The sequence below is a fragment of the Aspergillus heteromorphus genome (genome assembly GCF_003184545.1).
Source record: "Aspergillus heteromorphus CBS 117.55 chromosome Unknown BO70scaffold_22, whole genome shotgun sequence".
NCBI classification, from domain to species: Eukaryota; Fungi; Ascomycota; class Eurotiomycetes; order Eurotiales; family Aspergillaceae; genus Aspergillus; species Aspergillus heteromorphus.
The window spans coordinates 222,810-245,940 of NW_020290427.1; the positions used below are offsets into that span (position 1 = coordinate 222,810).

Consider the following 23,131-nt stretch of genomic DNA (forward strand, 5'->3'; position numbering starts at 1 on the left):
TCGACTAATCTCGGGGTTGGTCGGATGGGGGTGCAGTAGTGTGGTTTGGGTGGGATGTTCGTGAACCACCCCGGTGAAAGATAATGTAAGGGCAAAAGTACTTCGGAGTGTTTGTTTTGAAGGGAGGGTGGATGGGGTGGGGAGTAGGTAGCAGTAGGTAGTGGATAGAGAGTGGATATTGGATATAGGTAGGTAGGTAGGTAGGTAGATAGATCCCATCCATCGCACTAAAACAGGCAACTCATCCAAACAACCCTCTAGACCCCAAATCCAGACAGACAATCTAGGTAGACAACAACATCCAGACAACAACAACCATTGAAGACATGATGATATATGATATATGGCGAAGAGAAAATCAAATCGCACGCCCGAAAAAAGAATTAAAACCCAGCAAGACAACACCAACTCAACCAAATTCACTCTCAAACTCAGACCCCATTAGCGAACCCATCACCGCCGGCCTCGGTGTCAATCCTCACGGAATCCATCAACCCACAAACCTCAAACAGCTTCTTTGGCCCCATCCCCTCGGGCAACCCGACCACACCATCCTTCTTCAACTTCTCCAGCGCAGCCGTAATACCCATGTAGGCGGGGGTGATGCAGGCGAACGAGAAGATCATGATCCGGAAGCCCATCTCCTTGGCCTCCTGGACACTGATGACGGGTCCGGCGCCGTTCTCGACCATGTTGAGGAGAAGAGGCCAGGGGGCGAGGTCCTGGACGCACTTGCGCGCCATTTCCTTCGAGGTGAAGCCCTCAAGCAGGCCAACGTCGGCGCCCAGGTCGCGCGCGGCTTTGAGGCGCTTGATGCATTCGTCGTAGCCGTGTTGCTGGAGGGCGTCGGTGCGGGCGATGAGCACAATGTCGCTGCGGAGGCGGTCCTTGGTGATCTTGGCGGCACGGACGCGCGTGAGGTAGTCTTCCAGGCTGACGACGCGCTTTCCGGCGAGATGGCCGCAGCGCTTGTTTTGGATCTGGTCTTCGATGTGGAAGCCGGCGACGCCGGCGGAGATGTATTGTTGGACGGACTTGGAGACCATGAGGGGGCCTAGGAGGGGTGGGTTAGTGGGGGTTGGTTGAGGGTGGAGAGGAAGGGGAAGTACCTCCGTAGCCGGTGTCCATGTCTGCGATCAGGGGCGGCCCGTATGGGTCCAGGTTGGCGATCATCTCCGCGTTCGTCCTCATGTCGTAGAGCTGAGCCAGTCCCAGATCGGCCATTCCAAGGCGTGAGGCGGTTGTGCCGGCGCCGGTCTGTTGGGGTGGTTAGCTGGCTGTGGGGGGCGGAATACGGGGTGTGGTTGGGGTGGAGTTGGTTGAGGTGTGAAGAAGTGTCAAAAAAAGGTAGGATTGTTAAAGTGTGGAGGGATAATGTTGCAGCAGTGTAGAAGGAATGTTGAACATACCATGTACATGGCCTTGAAGCCCAGGTTCATCGCAATCCGGGCAGACAAACCGTCATACACACCCGGGCAGACGATGAGCTCGTCGGTCTCACGCAATTGCTTGCGCAGCTTGGTAGCACCCATGACCAGCTGGAGGTTGACGACAGGGTCCTGACGAGCGCCGTTGACCTCATAGATGCCGTCCTGCTCCACGGTGATGGTGATAGTGTTGGTCATGCTGATGGTAGAGGCAGAGTCAGGGGTATCAGCTACTTTCATTGTGAAATGGACTGGAGTGGAGTGGAGAGGAGAGATGGAATGGAAGCTGTTGATGATGAGAAGGTAGCTGAAGTGGCAGATGAACGGCAGCTTATATAGCTTTCGTCAGGGATATCTCCCCCCCTCCCCCGGAGGATGTGAAACCTGCAGTCGGAGCATGGCTGGCTCGGGGGAACATCTCGCCGTCGGCCATTACCAAGATTCAATCCCATTACTACATGGGGATGAGACTATCCCTACCCTCTTGCGGCGCCCCCTCTCGGAGTAAACGCCATTGTAACTCAAGCCCTTGGCCGATAGCCCTCGTCGACCCGGCGCGCCATCAACATTGCATATCGTCTTGGCCACCTTCCCCGATAGGGATCGGCCTGTGATTTGCCCCTGTGCCAGAGCAAAGCATGTCCGATGCAAGACGGCAGAGAAGGAGATAAGCTCGATCCCACACATCCCACACCTCCTCCAAATGGCTGGGCCTATGGAGGAGGCTTCAGCCGCGCGGTGCGCAGCGATAACCAGGTTACGGTTCCGTCGGGTGGGTGGAAGACAATCCCGGGAGTACTGTGGCCATGTGTGCTGGAGTGTCACTCTGTCACACTTCAGCACGAGTTCAGGGCTATCGCGACATAGGCAATGCATGTCAGACTCTCCGATCGCGCACGGGGCCGTTCTTCTTCGCCGCGGTCCAGCCGGGCAGCAGCCTCCGGTGTGTGCTCCTGTGAGGCGGCCTAGCCGGGGTGATAGGCGCTGGCGGGCTTGGATCTGCAGCGATAGACCCGTCTGATGCGCCGGGAAGTTAACGGCATGCTGCTATGGACCTCTTCTGGATAATCTGAAACCCTGACTGGCGAAGAAACCGGAGCACATTGGCGCCGGACTTATCGCTGACCAAGACGTGGCGGGAGGGGTCCGGGTAGAGCCTGGATGGATCAGATACCGATAGCACCATAGAGAACCAGTGGCCACTGATAGCTGTACAGACGAGTTGACGACACGCCGATGGAGCAGTGGGGAGCTGCACTGCGGACTCCCATCGCCGATGTTCACATATTAAGTGCGTCGTCGCTGCAAGGCCAAGTGGCTTGGCGCCGGGGAGGGGGCTAGTGTCGAGCCTGGAGCCCTAGCATGTGGTGCTTGGCCCCTGCTGCTATTGTCTGTGCTATAGCAGATTACATGCCGTACAATGCCGAGTGCCCTGCCTGCCTATTGCTTAATGGCGGGTGTCTCGCCCCGCAAGTCATCCTCCGTTCTTGGGAGGCCTTGGGAGCGAAAGTGTGATCAATTTTGTGTCACCGTCGCGAGCGTGGCTGGCTGGGCCCAAATGGACATTTCAGTCCGAGCCGGACTGGGTCGTCTGCGGGGCAGTTGAAGCCTGGGCCTGACAGAAATTGCGGGTGAAGAAAAGAGGAGCCAGCGACTATCGAGAGGATCGATTGGACTATCAGCTGTAGGCTGGAGCTGTGCCCAAGGCTATCCGGCTGGTACTAGCAGGCTAGCAGCGGCGAGGCGCAAATCAGCCGATTGGCCGCCGGGCCACAGGAGCAGGAGCTGTGCTGGCTTTCTTGGGGGTTTGTCCGTGGCTCGAAGGGGAGCAGGTCGGAGTCGAGGAGGTGACTCGCGTAGGGTTAGATCGTGTGCCCCGTCGAGGGTCTCCGGCTCCGGATTCGTCCGGCTTGGCCGTCTGGGCGATCTTCGGTGGCAGTTTTCAGCAAAGATCCGTCCGTCCCTCAGCCCTGCCCGTCTCTTAAATCAGAGTGGGTTTCGACACTGACGCTGGCCCGTTCCGTCGCTTGTTGTCTGCCCTGCCCCGGCTGTTGTTGTTGTTGTTTTTTCTCTGCCGCCGCCCCTATTGTCTTCCCCTATGCACTCCTCAACCACCACAACCACTACCATGGCTGAGGACTCCAAAGGCCAGTCTCGCCTGACGTCTCACGTCAGGGCCGAGTTGAACTTCAAATATTGCGACTTTCTGTTGCTGGCTTGCTGTTTCTGCTCCGGTCTGCTGGACAGCACCATGTACAACGGTGCGCCCCCCCCCCCCCTGCTCTGTCTGTGTGCGTCGTCGAATATTCTAACCCCCCACAGCGTACAACACCTTCGTTTCCATGCAAACAGGAAACACCATTTTCCTGGGTCTGGGTGCCTCCGGCCAGGATTCCCGACCGTACGACTGGGCCCGATCCCTGACGGCCATCGTCTGCTACGCGCTCGGGAGCTTCCTCTTCGCCCGTATCAACAACTTCCTGGGCCCTAAACGCCGCGGCACGCTCATCACCTCCTTCCTGCTGCAGGTGATCCTGCTCATCATTGCCGCCGCCCTGGTCCAGAGCTCGGTCATCACCAGCACGTTGGCCGAGGCCAAGGCCACCCCCTACATCACCAACTGGAGCCAGGAGGCCACGATCGTGCTGCTCAGCATGCAGTCGGCCGGACAGACCGTCGCCAGTCGTGTGCTGGGCTACAACGAGGTGCCCACCGTTGTGATCACCAGTCTCCTGTGCGACCTGATGATGGACCCGAAGCTGTTCCTGCTTCGCAACGAGAAGCGCGACCGTCGCGTCGTCGCCTTCATTCTGACCCTGCTGGGTGCCATCGCTGGTGGTGGGATCAGCAAGGCCACGGGCAACATCTGGGCGTCACTGTGGATCATCGCGGGCATCAAGTTCGTCATCGCGGTCGCGTTCACCTTCTGGCATGTCAAGAAGTAGATAGCTCGCTAGATAGCCGTGATTAGACCCTCTCCTCCATACAAACCAATCTCCATACGTACCTTACCTCTCTTCCTATTCTCCCTCCTCTTCCATATTTCATCACAACGCCACCCACACATTATCCTCCGCATAATTCTCGGGCACCCACGACTCCCGGAAATACCGCTCCAACACCACCTCCTGGTACGTCTGATCGTCGACGCAATAAGCGCCTCCAGTCGGGCCGATATGGGGGCAATGCACATCCGGGTTGTAGCGGACCATGTTATCGTGCACCTCGCGACACAGCAGGGTGTTCCGTCCCATCTCGTACGGCTGCCCGAACCGGATATCCCGGGTCAGGAAGACGTAACACGCCTCCATGGAGGGGTATTGCCTGTTTGCTCCGAGACAGTACCTCTCGTGTGTCTCACAGATCGTCCGAGCCAAGAGATCTGCCACGCGGGATTGGATCAGGGCGTGATCGGAGACGTTGAACTTGCGTCCGGCAGCTTGCATGATGGGTACGAAGAGAAAGTCCAACCAGCGGAAGACGGCATCATATTGGGCGATGCGGCCGGTCGAGCTGAATTGGAACCAGGCGGTGATGACGCCCGGGGCGACCAGGTCGAAGGTGGTGATGTTGAAGGTGATCACGGCGGTACAGGCGACGGTGTCTTGGGTTGCGGCGAACTGGGTGATGTTGTAGTCGATCGGGATGCCGAAGAGCCCCGGGTGATTGGGCTGAGAGAAGAGTCCGAAGATATACTCGTTGTTGAGGTCGCGGGAGGTGAAGGTGCGAGTCACGTCGACGCGGCCTTGGACCTGGGCTGTTGGTGGTGGTTGGGTGAGGGGAGAGAGGAGAGGGGGCTTACACTGGCTGTGAAGATGGAGGTGTCATTATCGCTGATGTGGGCGAGGTTGGCAGGGTAGAGGAAGTTGTCCCAGAAGTGGGTGGTCAGGGACCAGAGGTGGTTGAAGGTGAAGTTGGGTTGAGCAGAGGTGAGGGGGAGAAGGAGGAGGAAAAGGAGGAGGAGAAGGTCCATTGTGTTGAGATGTACTTCTCTACGCCGAGCAATCACCGCCACCGACCCGGTCAACCAGCACCTATATATGCATGCCTGAGGTTACAGGCCCGGTGCCTTTCTAGGCATCAAGATTCGGCATCCATCCCTGTCGCTGCTCGACTAAGCTCTGGCTTGCGTACGCAGATACTATATGCTGCATGGACTAGATCCGAGAGAGTAAGACTGTACAGCGGACAGCGAAGCTTGACTAGTTGAAGACTCGAAGCTGTGCTCGGCGATAGGGATGCGCATATAGTCATCACACTAAGCTCCTGGGGATGCGCGTAAGGCCGCCAATGAAGGCTGCAGTCGCAGTCATCATCTCGGATGCCTTAGCGAGCTCGCATCCCCATCGAGCCCTGCTGCCCTATAGGGCGGACTGTCCCCAACGGGCGTCCGGGCATCCGTGCATCCCTCCGATCAAGTCCCCCATTGGGCTTCCTCCCGGCACTTCCCGGTATTCCCTTACCGTATCAACGAGTTCTGACGTGCCGATTGCCATATGCTGACGCTGCATGGTTGTCGGAATATTTCCGACACGGAACGAGCGGTAACAGACCTACCTTCCTTGGTATCATATGTATGTATTGGTAAAGATGATCGCGAGCATGACAATGGCTCAAAAAAATCCCATTCTCCATTTGATTCAAAAAGAAATCGAATTAAGTTCTTATCTTTGATGACGGGCAGGTCTAAGAGGAGTGGACGACGGTAAAAACGGTCTAGTACAATATTTGTGGAAACTATAGTGGACGCATGCACATGGTCATAATGGTTACTTCAACACCTCCCGAGAATACCGCTCATATAGCTCCGGATACCATCGCTTTCCGACATCAGGGTGGCTGACGACACGGTTGCGGAGATAAGCCTCGCCAAACTGGGTTGTCAGTGTTTGGACTAAAGTAAGAGAAATGGGGGACATACGCATGCAAATTTCTCAGATAGAAACTCACTCGGCACGTCTTCGGCCCTCTTTCTGGTATTGTCGGATACAGGAACCCGCTCGACGATATGCTTTGCTGACTCGCGCAGCTGCGACAGTGTCAGGTCCAGGCGAACAGCCATGAAGAAGGGGATGCTGTAGCGAGTGGTGTCGGTTGGAGCCTAATCCATCAGCCTGATCTTGCGATACTAGTCAGGAAGTAGACATACAATGACTCTATGTGTCGTAGCAGCACACACGCCCCCGGTGATTGCCTCAAATCCCTGCTGAATATTAACGACCAGGCTGCCCTCAATGGGCGGTGCGTTGATCCATTCGCCACTCTTATTTAGCACCTGAAGACCCCCTATACTGTCCTGGGAGAGGAACGTGAATAGACCCGTGGAATCTTTATGCGGGCCCACGCCTTGCGAATCCGCCGGGGATGGCGGGTACTTGATGAATTTGAGACGGTCCATACCCCCTCGGTACGTATCGAAGGTGGTGGAAGGAAGGGATAGACATTCTGCAACGTAGCGCAGAAATTCGTTGGACAGGGTTGCGGAAGCGGTCATGTACTCCTCTACTAACGATTTTGCTTCAGGCGTTGGGTACTGTATCCGTTAGATACGTCCCGATGGAGTCTGGAAAGGGGGGGGGGGAATACCTGACCATCCCCTTCCAGACGACCCCAGATCGGCTGGTCCGGTGTCCACTCCTTCATGCCGGGGGAACCAAAGTCGAATTGCTACTGTCGTGAGAAACGAATATTACAGATAGACAGGGTGTATACCTCGCGCAGATCCGTCCTCGATGCGGTGGTCTCCGCCCCGAGACGGGTGTATCCGAGGAACGAGGGCGAATTTATCATATTGACGCTTTCTTTTACATCGGATGGGAGGTCAAACAGCCCCGGAAGCTCGGAATGGGCGCGTTTGGTGAGGGACTAGCCATTAGCTTTGATGGTGCATCTTCGGGTCTGCTTACTTCAAGTCCATGGTTCGTCAGGTACAGGAAGCCCACGAGGAAAATGGCATCGCGGAGTTGAGACAGAGTTGCGGGCTTGGTTGCGGGGTCCCGGAGACGGCGGAAGTCAATGATGGGGATGGAGGTGAAGTCGGACATGATGTGCTGATGGTAATGTTGTCGATAGAGTTGTGTGGGTCGAGTGTCCCGATGAGGGGATTCGGAGGGATGTCGCTGACTCAGGCCGAGGTTATTCACGCCTGCGATGACGTGCTCGGATGGCCATCTTAGTTGACCATCAGTTTGTCCGAGTGCCATAAAATAATGTATTGCATCTCACAGGGTGCGTTTTTACCATCGCAGAAACATGCATGCCAAAATAGGTCCTGATGTTCAAATAATACCACATGTATTTCAATACCCGGTAATTTTGATGTCCAGTGAATAGTATATATCTTCTTCTCTAACTTGAAAGTACACACTGCCAAAAAACGAGGATATTTTCTCAAACTCAGCACAACCCCTATAAGCACTGAGTTCATTCCTGACATTCCCGATTTTTTGCATTCATTTATGACAAAGTATTTCTTTCTTGACTTGGCCTCCCCAATGTTTGACTACTATCCTGATGCCCCCCCCCCCAACTAAGTCGCTTACTACACAGGGACTCACTGCATGGATTCTCTGGTCCATGATCCTCCGTAACAGGAGTGACTGAAACGGAGCCATTCACCTCCCCTGGCTAAACTTAGCAGCTCCATTGCCGAGAGATACCACGTCCTTGGCTTCTCCACACCCCAGAGGATATTGTGGTATGAATGCTATGAACCGCGAAGACAACATTAAAGATTAACCAAGCAATATAAATCCCCGACACGCCGAGTTCTTGGTATTTTAGACATCCGGATGTAAGAAGACTTCACTCCGGATCGAGAAAAGCTTCTGCCGCTTTTTCGCCCATTAGGGCTTTCGGGGGGGGGATACTTCCCGACAGACATCCATTTAACCCTTGTGGATGCACAATGCTCCTCGTCAGATGGCAGTGGTCATTTTCTCGAAGAAGATATTTTCATCTTCCATCTTCGTCTCAATCCTGTCAACTCCACCATTCGTCAAGTCCAAGTCGCCAAGCATGGTTCCTGGGCCAGTCCACCCGTTCCGCCAGCACAGCCACGATGAACCAGACAGCGCTCTCTTGGCGGCACCACTGAAACACCAGCGCCATTCGTGGCAGTCATTTGTCGCAGCTATACCAACCGCTGCCCTGACAAGCCCTTGGCTTTATCCCGACCTCTACCTCGAAACCATCCGATTGGTGCGGTGCCAGGTCCATTTGCAGAGAGCGTTGACCGGTATCTTGGCACTCCGTCCGAGGGTTCCTCTTTGCCTGCAGAGCTCAGTATCAGTCCACCATGATCGTGGTCCAGCCAAGCATGGAGTCGGTCCTGATGCTGGATGTGATTTTACTCTGGCGCTTCAAGCCGAATGATGCCGGTGCAACTGATATAAAAGGTCCCCTCAGGAGGACTTTCTCCCATCAATCCCCAACATCGTCGTTCTTTATCATAACCAACTCCTTCATTCATTAACAACCTTCTCTTCACAATGACCAATTTGAAGTGGATAGTTGCCATGGCTGGCCTCTTGTCAGCACAGGTCCTGGCGGCCCCAACCGCCACACTTGCCAAGCGCGCATCCGTCAACGATGTAAGTTTTCCATCCAGGAACCGAACACACCTAAACCTAACCTCCCCAGGCTGCCTTTGGCTATGCTAGCTTGAATGGCGGCACGACTGGCGGATCTGGCGGTACCACCACCACCGTCTCATCCTACGCGGCCTTCACCTCCGCCGTTTCGGGCGATGATGCCAAGGTGGTCTACATCGACGGCACTATCAAGGAGGCTGCGGACCAGGTGAAGGTCGGAAGCAATACCTCTATCATTGGCAAGGACTCTACCGCCATCCTCGAGGGATTCGGACTGTAGGTAGCCCCTTCAAAGCATCAAACCCAACTAACATCCACCAGTCTCGTCAAGGAAAAAGAGAATGTGATTATCCGCAACGTCGGAGTGAGCAAGGTCCTAGCTGACAATGGCGATGCCATTGGCGTGCGTAAGTAGCCCTACCCTCTCCAGGCGAAAATAGCTTCTGAATCGACAGAATACTCCACCAACGTCTGGATCGACCACTGCGACGTCTCGTCCGACAGAGATCACGACAAGGACTACTACGATGGCTTGATCGATGTCCGTACCCCCGATATAATCTACCACAGCCACAACCAGAACCCACTAACAAGACCAGATCACCCACGGCTCCGACTACGTCACCGTCTCGAACACCTTCATCCACGACCACTGGAAAGCCTCTCTGATCGGGCACTCCGACAGCAACGGCGACGAAGACACCGGCCACCTGACCGTGACCTACGCGAACAACTACTGGCAGAACATCAACTCGCGTGGTCCGTCCTTCCGCTTCGGTACCGGCCACATGTACAACAGCTACTACCTGGACGTCAGCGACGGGATCAACGCGCGTGATGGCGCGCAGCTCCTCGTCGAGTCGAACCAATTTGTCGACTCCAAGAAGCCGCTCTACTCCACCGATGACGGATACGCTGTGTCTAACGATAATGACTTCGGGGACGCCGAGAACAATGCCGAAGAGGGGAGTCTGACTTCCGTTCCTTACGAATACACACTCCTTGGATCGGACAAGGTCGAAGCTGCTGTCGTTGGCACGGCCGGGCAGACTCTTACCTTCTAGACATTGTCATATTTCTTTTAAGAGATGATCGACAGGAGAGGGATTAAAGAGGATCGCTTTGCTTTTCTCTCCTTTTCAATCCCGCCTGTCTGTATTTATTGTTGATATATACTACTCCACTCCCACACCCGAATCGAGACATTCACCCAACTGCAGATCCGATCTGCACCGTCAATAGATGCAGATAGATTATCTACCCAATCCGCCCTGTACCACCATGAATGTGATGAAAGACCATGTGACCGATCCTTCTTCGAACCCCGTAGAGCCGCTATCCCCGCCGATCCGGCAATATTGAGCATCCGAAACATCTTTTTCTTTCTTTCTTTCAATATTGCCCCCACGGTGAGATAATAGCTCGCTATGGCGTGCAGAGACGATCTGCTTCTGTGAGGTTCTAGTGTTTTTCTTTTCCTTTCTTTTTTCTTTTTTTGCTTTTGGTACAAAATCATCTAGTGAGGAATATCTCATGTGAGTAATCTTGTCCTGTACATAAGTGTCCTATTTCGGTGAATCATCATCAGGAAGACTTGTCGATTGATTTATTGATTGAGTCATTAATTAATAGATCGATTATCACCCTATACCCAATCCCAGCACTGTTCGAGGCTTTTGCCCGTTCCCCGACGGCCGACCAATATGACCACGGCAGCGGAGTTATTTCCCAGCCTTTGTCAAAATTGCAACTAGACACCGAATCGCAAAAGAGTTATTTTGAAGTCCAACCGCAAATAACCCTGTTTATAACTCTGGTTTACTGTCTAATCTCAACCTCGCTAACCAACCTTAACCAACCCAATCATAACGAAATCAAAATCGTCATGTTCAAATAAACTCTCTTTCAACGATACATACAAGCCAACTGACACAACATCACACTACAGCTACGAAACCTACCAGCCCAAGCATCCTGTAAGCCATCCCATCCCACATCTACCCAGCACCCGGACAATCCCGGAACACACCACATAACCTCGGCATCATCATCATAATCATAATGACAATCACAATCCCACGCACACCTATTTACATCCCACGCACCCAAACGCCACAACCAGGATCCCGATCCCGCATCTCTCTCACCGGAAAACCATTTCCCACCAGCGCAGCCAAGAGATGCTTGGAAATGCTTAACACTCTGCCCCACCTACCGTCTGTATCCCATGGCTTGTCGAATAGGAAGCTAGCGTATCGGCGAGGCCGTGATATGATTGATGTGTCTTGTGTGTTGTGTCTTGTGGCGTGCTTACTGTGCTTACTGCGGGCTGCGGGTGAGTCTGGAATATTGATCGGATGAGATGGGTCTGTTTCTCTGTGGCTCTGTCACCTTAGAATGATGAGATAGGGGCTCGAATGTGTGTTGTTACTGGGTTGGAGTTGTTTGGCAGGGGTGGTGATATGTCGTGATGGGGTGTGCCAGTGTGGTATGGTGTGGTATGGTGTGATGAGGCCAAATAATAGGGGGGAGGATAAGCGATCCATACCCTGGTCCCTGTCTACTGACTGGCACACACAGACCCCTTCAGCCCTTCCCGCATCTGCGAGACTTGAGGTGAGTGGATGGGTGGGTGGGGCACAAAAGGCTTGATAAGGCTTGTGTCAGCTGCATTGCGTATGGCATGACCAGGGAACTCCGAGCCATTCGGGGGCGGGTTGGGTTCATGCAGGCTCCGGAAAACAGTACAGTAAGCCGGACTACGGCAGGGCTAATATTATGGTACTTTAGGTAGGGTGTGGGATAGGGTTACTGGCTAGATAGATGGTTTGTGATAAGGGATCGTCATATAGATCGGAATAGTTAGATGAGGGGGAGATATCTCGACAGACACACCACACGGGCGGGGAAGTAGGGTTCTGATCCGGAATCTATCTAGCTAGTCCCTCTATCAATCTGGATTCTGCAACACGGGTCGGATATCTCTGGCCATGGGTACTGCGATTCAAGGAACTAGCTCGTCTCATCCTTATCCCCATCTTGATTCCGGATGCGGTCCGTCCTGACCACGACGAGCGTCGGCCAGATCTGCAGCACGAAAGCCGCAACCATCAAACATCCCGCGAAGATCTGTGCGCGCAGAAAGTCTGCGGTATTTAGATCCACCAAGGCGCCCGCAATGGGCGTACCGGCCAATGACCCTACCGAGCTGATCCCCCACATCATCCCCATCCTGGTGCCGAGGTAATCGGTATCAGGACAGAAAGCCGGATGGGCGACGATCGACGTCGGCGCGGTGACCAGCACCCCGCTCAAGAAGCCCCAGTAGCAGGCCCAGACGATGAAGCCAGCCGTGTTGGTGGTCGCGATCCAGGTGAACATTGCCACGGACGCGGCCGCCGTACAAGCAATCAGGATACAGATTGGCCTGACGCGGGAGCCAACGAGATACGGGACGGTGCGGCCGAACGCCGACGCGCCATTCGTGATGGAGACCAGGTAGATGGAGAGGCTGGTTGGCGTGCCCAGGGCCGAGCGGGCATATGTGGCGATGTAGAAGATGGGGACGTAGTAGGCTAGCATTACGCAGGTCATGGAGACGGAGAGCAGCATGAAGGGGATGTGGGTTAGGGCTTTCCACTCGATCAGGTTTCTGGTGCGGGTTTTGGTGCCGGGTCGACGACAGAGGATGACGCATGTAATAAAGGCGAGGAACAGGTTGATGAAGGCGATGCAGCGGACGCTCCAGGGGAAGTTGATATGCGGCTGGAGTCTGCGGAACATGATGGGGAAGATGACGCTGCCGACGCTGGAGCCGATGGATGCGCAGCCGATGGCGATGGGACGCTTGGTGGTGAAGTGCGAGGATATCACGACTAGGGCGGGGATGTAGGTGATGCCACCGCCCATGCCCACGCAGAAGCCTTGCGCGAGTAGGACCTGGATGGTTAGACTGTGTTGGGGTGGTGGTGGGTGGTTGGCGGTGGTACCTGGTAGTATTCCGTCGCTAGACTGAGCATCATCATCCCGAACACGACCAGGAAGGATCCGACAATGATCAAAGGGCGAAGGTATCCCGAGTCAACCATGGGACCGGTGATGATGCCAACCATGACGATCAGCGTGGCCTGGATGCTTCCGATCCATGAGATCGTCGATGGGGACTTGCCCGGGAGGAGGACGGTCTCGTAGAATTCCTGAAACGCGCCATAGCAGCTTATTAACCCCCTGGGAGTTGTTAACAATGTCTGACAGGAAATGAGGGTATACGCACCATGAATTAACAAACACACAGAACCCAGCCAGGACACTCAACCAACCCTCCAGCCCTCCCTCCGGCATCGGCTTTCGTTCCGAGCTTTCCGAGCCATCCTCGGCTGTCGGATGAGCTGCCTCGGAAAACACTTCGTCGCCGGACAGTCGTGTATCTTCATTCTTGACGCTCATTCTTGACAGCATGCATCATGATCCTGATTGTATTCGAGACTGGAAGGTGGGAGTTGAAAGTTGGGGAAAGAGACAATCCGGGGTAAGCTCGGCTACCACGCCTACCCCAATTTCCCGGATACGGTTCCCCACAGCCGAAAGAATTGCCGTGTGGGGAACCGAGGGATCTAGTCCCTGTTTTGAGGGCTGGGGAATGGCTGGTCAATCAGCAGTGCGATTCATCGAATTTATCAAGTGGAGACGACTGCGGCAAAACGGGTACCCGCCTGGGCTTTCCTGGGAGCTGGCCGGGTCAATATAATAACGGCATCAGTGCTGAAGTTGAGTGGTTGTTGGGCGATATCCCATTCATTCAGTTGTACAGTCAAATTTAAAAGTCTTCAAGTATATATCCTTCTCCGGGCTGAGAAAAACAAAGAAACAAGATGAAGCAACTATTGGCGATTCACATTGCTCACAGGCCAAGTTCAAAGCGAAGAAACATAATAATTCAGCGAGAAGCAAAAGAGGCCGACCTTCTCCTTCCGACATGGGTTTCCACGACGCCTTTTGCTTTCGACTAGTCGACCAAAAATTGGAACCTCCCAGATTCACCATGAGACAGACATCAGATGAGTCGAACCCACAGCAATGAAACGAAGCCGTAGGATGCTTGTTGTTTAATTCCGGGTGATAGGCCAGCCAGCAGCAGGTAGAGAAAGAAAGAGAAAAAGAGGGGAAGAGGGGACTGCAGGGGCAGAGATTGATGTACTAGGAGTGGTAAGAGTAGTCACTAACAGACGCTAACCTCAGATATCACTGACAGAAGTATTTCTCCAAGTGAATCTGTCAAGATTCAACCATTTAACTGTCCGAACGACTATTGGCATCCACAATGGCTGGTGTCAGGATATACCACCATTCACGAATTGAATCCATTAAGCCTCCCACACCCCCGCATCCCTAATCTATACTGGATATCTCAGTAGACCTAGCTGGATGGTTAAACTATTCCAAGTCATCTGATGGTCTATCGGCTATATACATGCAAAGAAGCAGCGGAGTAGTCATCCTGCCGATATTTGATACACCGTTGACAGGATAGTATGCACAGAAGGAGTGCTCACGGAAGGCAGAATTGACAGGAGCATTATATACACAGCGCAGCGGAGCAGATATAATGTACAACGTACAAGCAGACGCCACGCTAATACGCGACCAAAGTATCAAACCAAGCCTCAAACAACTCGATCTTCGCCTCAGAGGTCAGAGGAATCTGACCCCAGCCGTTACCCACATGCTGGACAGTGCCGTTGGTGTCGGCAGCAGGCCACGCGGCCAAAGACTCAGTGTTGGGGTTACCGGTCTTGATGAAGTTGGCCCAGTAGGTGTTCATCTTGCGTGCAATGGCGTAGTCCAAGGCAGTCCAGGGCATATCGGTACCGTACAGGTTGTTGAGGACGTAGTTGATCTCGGACTCGTGGTAGGCGCCCTGGTCCTGGCCCGGAGGAGCATGGTCCCAGATGTAGGTGTAGACGGGGCTGGCTTTGGCGGTGGCCCACAGGGAGGCCCACAGCCAGGTGCCGACCTTGGAGCGATCGGTCCATTGGGCGTTGTAGGCGGCCGACGCAGTGACGGAGGTGTTGCCGTTGTACTGCTCCAGGAACCGGGCCAGCCAGGGCTCGCTGAAGGTCTCGGCCATTCCTTCCATGAATTCGGCGACGGTGATGTTCAGACCGTAGGTTGCGCCGCTCTCGTCCTTGGTGTTACCGGTGAGCAGGGGCACATCCTGCGCAAGACCCTTCAGCAGCGTGTTGAGGTAGGTGTCTGGGATGGCGTAGTAGTCCAGCGTGGCGGTGAAGTCCCATTCGCTGTCGCTGCCGAAGGTGCCACCGGAGACGATCAGGTCGTTCATGGGCAGCTCCCGCAGCTCGGCGATGGAGCTGACGTTGAAGTTCTCAAGGAAGCGAATTCCCTGGTCGAGGTTGTAGTCCAGCGTCTTGTAGTTCTCGGCAAGGCTGGTGCAGAGGGGATCGTGCGGGTCGCGTACCCCACTCTCGATGATTCCCCCGACAATCAGGCCCTGGGTCAAGGGGCTGTTGACGATGTGCTGGGTGGCAGCAGACCCGGCAGACTGGCCCATCACGGTGATGTGCTCGGGATCACCACCGAAGTCGGCGATGTTCTCGTGAATCCACTTCAAGGCGGCAAACTGGTCGAGCATACCCCAGTTACCGGAGCTGTTGGATCCCGTCACGGCTTCGAACTCCTGTGACAGCTCCGGGTGGGACAGCCAGCCAAAAGATCCGGTACGGTAGTTGTAGTTGACGAAGACGATACCCTGATCAGCTATGCCGCCACCGTCGAACAGAGCGTCGGCAGCCGTCGACAAAGCCGGGTAGCTCCACATGACAACCGGGAGCTTGGCGTCGGTCGAGTTGGCGGGACTCCAGATGTTCAGGTTCAAGCAGTCCTCGTCGATCGTGTAATCATTGTCGCCCGAGGTAGCTGAGGGGCAGACATTGCCGAAGGACTTTGCGTCGCGCGTGCCGTTCCATCCACTGGCTGGCTGGGGAGCCTTCCAACGGTTCTGGCCGCCGGTGGTGGCAGCAAAGGGGATGTTCTTCCAGACGGCGATGTCCTTCCAATGGGTCAAGTTGCCAGCCGGCTCGCTGGTAAAGGCGGGATAGCCCTGCAACTTGCCATACTGGGTGTCGACGACGGTGTCGTAGAGAGCTGCGTTGGCCCGAACCAGAAGGGTTGGAATGAGGGCAGCGAGAGAAAGTCTCGCACGTCGGGTCTGATTCATCTTGGGGGAAAGAGGCAGGAGAAAGATCGAGTCACTTTCAAGCTTGTCTGGGTTGTTGCCATCATGTAGATAAAATGTGACGGTTATATACTGCAAAACAACGGGCAAGCGAGTCGGCATGCAGACGGAAGTCCGTTTCTTCGGGGAGTACAGTCGGAATTATGTGGAGGCAGCCGCGCGGCAACATCTCGGCGTAGACTGTATGAGGCCCGAGCAAGACGGGAAAGGGTCGCTGTTGATCCACGGGGTCCCGCGGAGGTCGGGGCAAAAGATCTAAGGTTATCTCCGACTTCCCGTGGTGCTCGTGCTTGCACCCTCGGCCCTGGAATAGGATGGTGCGAATTTCCACCTTCTGCTTCATATATACGGCACGTATTTCCGCCGTTTGATGACGCGTACCTCGGTCGCTGCTTAGACTAACAACCGAAGAAAGAAGAAGTTGCGTGGCCAGCATTCGGACATAGATACCATGACCCGGTTTGAGATTGGTGCTGTCGCGCACCGTGACTTCAATTGGCTGGTTGGGGGGCCATCTGATCTAGGGACCAGTGAGACAGGTGTTTAAAGGGAAGGACGGCGTTATATGCGACGAGTCACTTTGACACACTGCACTTGAACAGCGGGCAGTAGAGATGGCTCCTCGAATTATTGACAGCAAGGGTCCATTGGTATCGGATGGCAGCATGTAAGTGCTGCTAAGGATGCACGACGTATAACGACCATAAGAAAGAGAGCAACCAATTGGAGTTGACTTGGTGCGATGCAATAACCATTATCCCAGACCCGGCGAGTCGAAGAAAGCTAGCGAAAGGCGAACTTGTCGTTCAAGGTATCGGCGTGTACTGATAAAGGGGGTATGAAGCAAAGTATCTTCTCTGTGACTGATTCTTGTTGTTGTCCGGATACTCGAAGCCGCCGTATCCCGTCTTGGACACTGAAAAGCGATGAACCTATAACCGAAAATCCGCCACTATAGCGATGTCTCATCGCGATCATAAGTCCTACCCTAGTGACCAGAACCCCGTCCAGTCTAATGCCCAGCAGTAGCCACCTCAACAATCCTCTCCTCCATCCCGTCCACAACCTCAACCCTGACACCCGCATCCCTCAGCCTCCTAATCCCCACATTCTCGCCAATAAACGTCTCCGGCTCCTTCATCCCAACATGGACGACTCTAATCGCACCCGCCAGCCCCAGGATCCTCTCAACGCAAGTCCGATTCCCACTCAACCGCCTATTACAAGGTTCCATCGTGGTAGAGAGGACCGTATTCGGAAACAACACCTGACCGATCCGCTCTTCGGGGAAGTTGTGCTTGTCGGCAACTTTGATGAAGCAGCAGTGTTCGGCGTGCGTGTTGCCGGGATCTCCGGGTCGGTCGCCGGGGAGTTCCATGGAGTAGCCGGTGGATAGGATCTCGTTCTTGTCTGCGTCGAGGAGGACCGCGCCGACGCAGAATTTCGTGGGTGCGGGGGGAGAGAGAGACGCGCTTGGGTGAGGGCGTATTCCATGTAGGCTTTGTGGTCACCGGGTTCGATGGTGGGATGGGAAGGGGGCATTGTGATAGCGAAGGTTGCCGTGTTGTGGCTTGAATGTGGAGAGGGGAATTGATCGTGTCGGGAAGATAGAAGGAGGAGGGGGTAGAAATGAATGGCCCGGTAAACAGCGCTGCCTCAAGCCGTCAGGGCCGCTACACCTTCCGGGTTGGATTCCGGTCCGAGCCGTTATCCCGCGGCGCTTCCGCCGCCAATCAGACCCTCTGCTCGGGAGGGGGGGTTGCGCTCTCAGGATGGGGGGGAGGAAATAAATAGTCAAGTGAATTCTGCTCTGACAACTGTATAGATCGAGACATCGAAGCATGACTATATATAATGGTGAGTTGCCGAAGAAGCAGCGCCGATTTGTCCCCCACTGCTAAAACACAACACAGTCGATTAGAACATTCGGAAAGAAAACCAAGGATATATCCTCAATCCCTCCCGACAGCCAACACGATCTAGCCCATCGCGGCGCCAACTTCTTTCATCCTTCTCAAACCCACATAGACGATTGGAAAGGCTCCCTAGGACTGACTCTCCTCCACTCCCCCCCCTCACCTCTCATCGATATAATCTTCGTCCACGGTCTCGGCGGCGGCTCACGAAAAACATGGAGCAAAAGCCCCTCAATCTCCGACTTCTGGCCGCAATCCTGGCTCCCCAACGACCCAGCCTTCGCACACGTCCGCATTCACACCTTTGGGTACGACTCCGACTGGGCGAACGGCAAACGCAACTGCATGAACATCCACCACTTCGCGCGATCCTTGCTGGGGGAGCTCTTCACCTCTCCCTGCATAGCCAATTCCGACACCTCGATCGTCCTCGTCGGACACAGCATGGGCGGCCTGGTCATCAAAAAGGCGTACATCCTTGCCTCCCAAGATCCCATGTACGGGGAACTCGCGCGACGGATCCAGGCGATTTTCTTCTTCGGCACGCCGCACCGGGGATCAGACTCTGCGAAGCTGCTGGAGAATATCCTGCGGATTACGTACTCGCCCAGGGAGTATGTGTCGGAGTTGAAGAAAGGCTCTGCGGTGCTGCAGGCCATTAATGATGAGTTTCGCAAGTATGTGGATGGTGTGGAGCTGTGGTCGTTGTATGAGACACAGAAGCTTGCGATTGGGCCGCTTGGGGTGCTCATTGTTGATCCGGGTTCTGCGACGCTGGGATATCCGGAGGAGCATCGGATTCCGCTGCATGCCGATCATCGCTCGGTGTGTAAGTTTGAGACGACGGCGGATCCGAACTATGTTACCGCGCGCAATGCGCTGGCCTTGGCTGTGAGTGGGCTGGAGAAGCAAGGTGTGTTTGTCTTTCGATTTGACTGCGGCGGAAGGGTTTTATTAACGAGGCCCAGTGTTGGATTTCAGGGAAACTTCCCTGCGTAGTCAGCTGGACCACTTGCAGGGATACTTGGGTGTGCGTGAAAGCCTGGAAGATAGTCTCATGCTGGTCGAAGATACGCGCATGGCAGGGACCTGTGAATGGCTCGCGTCCAGATCCGAGTTTCTGAGCTGGAAGGACTTTGATGCAGACGGTTCAGACATTCTTTGGCTCAATGCAAAGCCTGGCTCCGGGAAGACCGTGCTGACGGGGTATGCGATTCGCCAGCTGCAAAGCTCATCCGCAGACTGCAGTTTCTACTTCTTCAGACACGGAGAGAAACTCAAGTCCCAGCTTGGCAGCTGTCTTCGATCTCTCGCTTTCCAGATGGCTTGCCAGGACGATGAAGTGCGATCGTTACTCTCGCACATGCAAAAGAATGGTACCAAACTTGACAGCGACGATGGCCGCATTATCTGGCGAACGCTATTCCTGAACGGGATATTCAAGTTAAAGCTGCGAAGTCAGTACTGGGTGATCGACGCCCTGGATGAGTGCACGGATCTGTCCACCGGCTTGGAAACCGTCCTCGCTACACTGAACAAGTCCATCCCGCTGCGTGTCCTGTTCACGAGCAGAAGCACGCCGGAAATAGCACGGTATTTCGCTGCTCTTGGCGACGGCGCGTGCCAGTCCGTATCGATTACCACAGAGGATACTTTGCCTGACGTACGACGTCTTCTTCAGGAGAGAGTGAAGTTACTGGGGTTCAAGGGCGATGAACGCGCATTACTCGTGGACCGAATAGTCGAAAAGTCACAGGGCTCATTTCTCTGGACAAGCCTAGTGATCAAAGACCTGTCCGAGTGCCACAGTGATCACGAGATCAATCAAGTCCTGGAAGAGGTCCCCCGAAATATGGAACTCTATTACCAGAGATCCCTCGATCTTATGGCCCACTCCAACCGAGGGAAAGATCTGAGCAAGGCCATTCTCATGTGGACTGTCTGTGCCACTCGACCGCTGGGAACAGACGAGCTACAGTTCGCGTTAGGCCTTGATATCGAAGAAAGGTTTCCCAATCTCCGGAACAGCATCGTGACGCTGTGTGGTCACCTGGTGACGGTGGATAAGTACGAGAGGGTCCAGCTGGCGCATGAGACTGTTCGGGAGTTTCTCCTCGGACTGGACCCAACTTCCGAGTTTGCCATCGACAGAGAAGAGTCGCACACCAGGATCGCCAGAGCTTGTCTCGTGTATCTTACCGGGGAGGAGATGAAGCCTCCGCGAACAAGACGTGGTGCGATCGCATCTGCAAGGAAAAGGGCCCCGTTGTCGGTATACGCATGTTCGGCATTCGCCTATCACCTAGGGCAGGCTAGCCCTGCTGCAGACGACGTGTTCGAGTTAGTGGGCCAGTTTCTGAAAGCTAACGTCCTGTCATGGATCGAATTGATCGCACAATCAATGACTCTGGCCCCGTTAATTTCCACTGCCAGGGGCTTGAAATTGTACTTCGACGCATGCACCACGCATCGCTCGCAGAGCGACTCCTCAATGAAAATGATCAAAGGCTGGACTACGGACCTCGTGCGCATTGCGGCCAGATATGCCGACGCGCTCACCGTCTCGCCCTCTGCGATATACTCCCTTCTGCGGCCCTTCTGTCCGACGGAGTCTACTGCCCACAAGACCGTGATTCCCGGGAAGAGTATATCGGTAACGGGCCAGCTAAGTTCCCAATGGGAAGATTGCCTCAGCTGCATTGAGCTTCGACACGGGCGGGCGACAGCCCTCTGCTATGGGAAAGAGTTCTTCGCCGTCGGCCTGTTCTCGGGAAGTGTCACAGTCTACCATGCGACATCCTGCCAGGAACACAAGTCATTTCACCATGGCGAGATGGTGCTGTTCGTACAGATCATGAGCAAGCGAGAGTTACTCATATCCTGCGGACTGAAAACAGTCCGAGTCTGGGATATCCGCAGCGGACAGACGGTGCACAACTTCAAGGCACCGCCCCGCCCCATTGAAATGATATTGCACAACGACCTCCTGGTCCTTGCATCGTCTCGAAACTTTCTCGTGACCTGGGAACTAGGTAATAACGGTGTTCAACGCCGCCCTGGTCGGCACTGGAATTATAGGGACGAAATAGGCCCGAATACACATCGCTGGCCCTGCGCGATATCAATCTCCGTTGGACACCAGATGCTGGCTGTGGCCTATCCCAGGAAGCCGGTTATTCTTTGGGACCTTCAGGAAGACGCGTACTATGGGGCGTGCGGTAAGAGGGGCGTGAGTGGCGCAACAAGCGCTGACCCGATCGCTGCCCTCGTGTTCAATCCTAATCCAGCGATCGATCGACTCGCAGTGGCGTATCAAGATGGAGATCTCGTTCTCCTCGACCCCTTCCAAGATGAGGTCATAATACAGCTCCGGAGCCATTGCCAAAACCTCACGGCTAGTCCAGACGGGCATCTCCTCGCCGCAGTGATGGGATCTGGGATAATACATGTTTACGAGTTCGAAACCCTGAGCCTGCTCTATCGGGTGAAGTTGTCAAAGACGTACATCAAACAGATAGCCTTCTGTCCAGACGGCTTTCGGTTCGCGGATATCAGAGGCTCGCATTGCAACGTCTGGGAGCCTCCTGGCTTGCTGCAGGATTTGGCATCAAGCAGCGAAGACGCGCCGAAGGTTATCGAGTCGGCGACAACTGACGCGAAAGGGGAAATCACAGGCATCGTGATACACGCCTCCGGAGCGGCAATCTGCAGTGGGGACGACGGGTCGGTATCCCTTTACGACTCCGACTGCGGCATGCAGCGACGGACACTCTACCGTCACAAGTGCGCGGTTCGGTTCCTGACCGTGTCGCACAGCAATATCATCATGAGCGTCGACGTTGCCAACGTGATTCTCACATGGAAACTGGAGAAAGCGGAGCAGGGCTGGGTCGCAGGCGAAAAGCTATTCGAATCGCGTCTCGACTGCGGCGTCGCGGTCACTCAGATTTTATCTACCGACGTAGCGCAAAAGTTCATCCTATCCACGCGACAGTCGGATCACCTGTGGAACATGAGGGGCGAAGAGCAGAGCGAACGGGTTCCAGACCGACCAGGGACCCGGAAGTGGTTCGACCATCCGCACGAAGAGCATCTAGTGATCTGTTTGGACGACACAGAGGCCCGTATCTATACCTGGACTGACTGGTCCGAAATTGCATCAGTCGATCTCACGATTGACATGACCGGACTGCAGATAAAGAGGGTCATCCCCTGCATGTCCGCAAACACGACACACCTGCTACTGGAGACGTCCGAGCTGGACGGCCCGCCACAGTCGCGCGGGGTGTGCCTTCTGGATGCAGCGCCACTAGCGAGCGAACCTGAGTCTTCAAGCCACGATGGCTTCGAGATAATCACCCTCGATCAAGATGATCTAGACACAAGCATGGACAAGTCCTCCAACGCGGTCCTGATGCAGTCTCTCAGCCGAAAAACGGCTGTCCTGGGCCACCACGTGGCTCACATCATTGGCCTACGGGGTCCAAACAAGGTTGTCTTCCTGGACACGCGCTCCTGGGTCAGCACTGTGGATCTGGATGAGCCGGACGACAGCCGGATCCTGTATGTGCGGCATTTCTTTGTGCCGCATGAATGGTTTGCCGGGATGCGCAATATTATAGTCGCTTTGGATCAACGGGATGTCCTTATTGCGCGTAATTCGGATCTGGCGGTTGTGAGGGGTGGGTTTGAGTATGCGCAGGTTGTTGCGGCATGATGGATGCCAGATCTAGTGTCGTTACACTGATCGAGATGTCTGGACACTTTTGACAACAGAGAAGGTGATCGCATTCCGGGTTGAGGAAGCCAATGGCTCACTATTGCTGGGTAGCGGCAGGATTCCGGCATAGCAAGCTATCGGCCCACGATGGAAAACCACCGAGGCAGAAGAAAAACCCATCGATGGAGGCTTCCTAGGAATGCCTGACAGTTGCACAGACCGGC

The 23,131-nt window shown here is 54.7% G+C and overlaps 10 protein-coding genes across 10 annotated transcripts; 4 read left to right on the plus strand and 6 right to left on the minus strand.

The window, feature by feature from the left end:
- Nucleotides 1-153: 153 nt before the first annotated feature.
- On the minus strand, nt 154-1,763 carry BO70DRAFT_100604 (isocitrate lyase/PEP mutase family protein). Its single transcript, XM_025537787.1, has 3 exons — nt 1,410-1,763; nt 1,110-1,257; nt 154-1,054 (listed from the first exon to the last, which is right to left on the minus strand). The coding sequence occupies exons 1-3, from the start codon at nt 1,665-1,667 to the stop codon at nt 432-434; spliced, it is 1,029 nt and encodes a 342-aa protein (XP_025397181.1). The 5' UTR covers nt 1,668-1,763; the 3' UTR covers nt 154-431.
- A 1,663-nt stretch (nt 1,764-3,426) lies between these two features.
- Nucleotides 3,427-4,659, plus strand: BO70DRAFT_364138 (YoaK family protein). Its single transcript, XM_025543737.1, has 2 exons — nt 3,427-3,688; nt 3,750-4,659. The coding sequence occupies exons 1-2, from the start codon at nt 3,556-3,558 to the stop codon at nt 4,370-4,372; spliced, it is 756 nt and encodes a 251-aa protein (XP_025397182.1). The 5' UTR covers nt 3,427-3,555; the 3' UTR covers nt 4,373-4,659.
- BO70DRAFT_388832 (uncharacterized protein) lies at nt 4,475-5,400 on the minus strand (the record flags this gene model as incomplete). Its single annotated transcript, XM_025546021.1, has 2 exons — nt 4,475-5,179; nt 5,230-5,400. 2 exons carry the CDS (start codon nt 5,398-5,400, stop codon nt 4,475-4,477), a joined length of 876 nt encoding a protein of 291 aa, XP_025397183.1.
- Nucleotides 5,401-6,196: 796 nt separating this feature from the next.
- On the minus strand, nt 6,197-7,471 carry BO70DRAFT_431045 (isopenicillin N synthase family dioxygenase; the record flags this gene model as incomplete). The annotated part of the gene is made up of 6 exons (XM_025548208.1): nt 6,197-6,301; nt 6,349-6,528; nt 6,577-6,960; nt 7,014-7,094; nt 7,140-7,292; nt 7,334-7,471. The coding sequence occupies 6 exons, from the start codon at nt 7,469-7,471 to the stop codon at nt 6,197-6,199; spliced, it is 1,041 nt and encodes a 346-aa protein (XP_025397184.1).
- A 1,446-nt stretch (nt 7,472-8,917) lies between these two features.
- Nucleotides 8,918-10,189, plus strand: BO70DRAFT_319117 (pectate lyase family protein; the record flags this gene model as incomplete). The annotated part of the gene is made up of 5 exons (XM_025540432.1): nt 8,918-9,019; nt 9,069-9,295; nt 9,341-9,426; nt 9,475-9,560; nt 9,619-10,189. 5 exons carry the CDS (start codon nt 8,918-8,920, stop codon nt 10,081-10,083), a joined length of 966 nt encoding a protein of 321 aa, XP_025397185.1. The 3' UTR covers nt 10,084-10,189.
- A 710-nt stretch (nt 10,190-10,899) lies between these two features.
- On the plus strand, nt 10,900-11,489 carry BO70DRAFT_364139 (uncharacterized protein). Its single transcript, XM_025543738.1, has one exon. It carries the CDS (start codon nt 11,081-11,083, stop codon nt 11,378-11,380), a length of 300 nt encoding a protein of 99 aa, XP_025397186.1. The 5' UTR covers nt 10,900-11,080; the 3' UTR covers nt 11,381-11,489.
- A 266-nt stretch (nt 11,490-11,755) lies between these two features.
- Nucleotides 11,756-13,465, minus strand: BO70DRAFT_412181 (putative MFS monocarboxylate transporter; the record flags this gene model as incomplete). Its single annotated transcript, XM_025547307.1, has 3 exons — nt 11,756-12,958; nt 13,009-13,246; nt 13,293-13,465. The coding sequence occupies 3 exons, from the start codon at nt 13,463-13,465 to the stop codon at nt 12,032-12,034; spliced, it is 1,338 nt and encodes a 445-aa protein (XP_025397187.1). The 3' UTR covers nt 11,756-12,031.
- A 1,186-nt stretch (nt 13,466-14,651) lies between these two features.
- Nucleotides 14,652-16,299, minus strand: BO70DRAFT_412184 (carboxylesterase/lipase family protein; the record flags this gene model as incomplete). Its single annotated transcript, XM_025547308.1, has 1 exon — nt 14,652-16,299. The coding sequence occupies exon 1, from the start codon at nt 16,251-16,253 to the stop codon at nt 14,652-14,654; it is 1,602 nt and encodes a 533-aa protein (XP_025397188.1). The 5' UTR covers nt 16,254-16,299.
- Nucleotides 16,300-16,892: 593 nt separating this feature from the next.
- Nucleotides 16,893-17,813, minus strand: BO70DRAFT_431048 (putative DRAP deaminase; the record flags this gene model as incomplete). The annotated part of the gene is made up of 2 exons (XM_025548209.1): nt 16,893-17,681; nt 17,741-17,813. The coding sequence occupies 2 exons, from the start codon at nt 17,811-17,813 to the stop codon at nt 17,284-17,286; spliced, it is 471 nt and encodes a 156-aa protein (XP_025397189.1). The 3' UTR covers nt 16,893-17,283.
- Nucleotides 17,814-18,112: 299 nt separating this feature from the next.
- On the plus strand, nt 18,113-22,904 carry BO70DRAFT_398477 (NACHT and WD domain protein; the record flags this gene model as incomplete). Its single annotated transcript, XM_025546783.1, has 3 exons — nt 18,113-18,128; nt 18,255-19,100; nt 19,156-22,904. The coding sequence occupies 3 exons, from the start codon at nt 18,113-18,115 to the stop codon at nt 22,902-22,904; spliced, it is 4,611 nt and encodes a 1,536-aa protein (XP_025397190.1).
- Between the last annotated feature and the right edge of the window lie 227 nt (nt 22,905-23,131).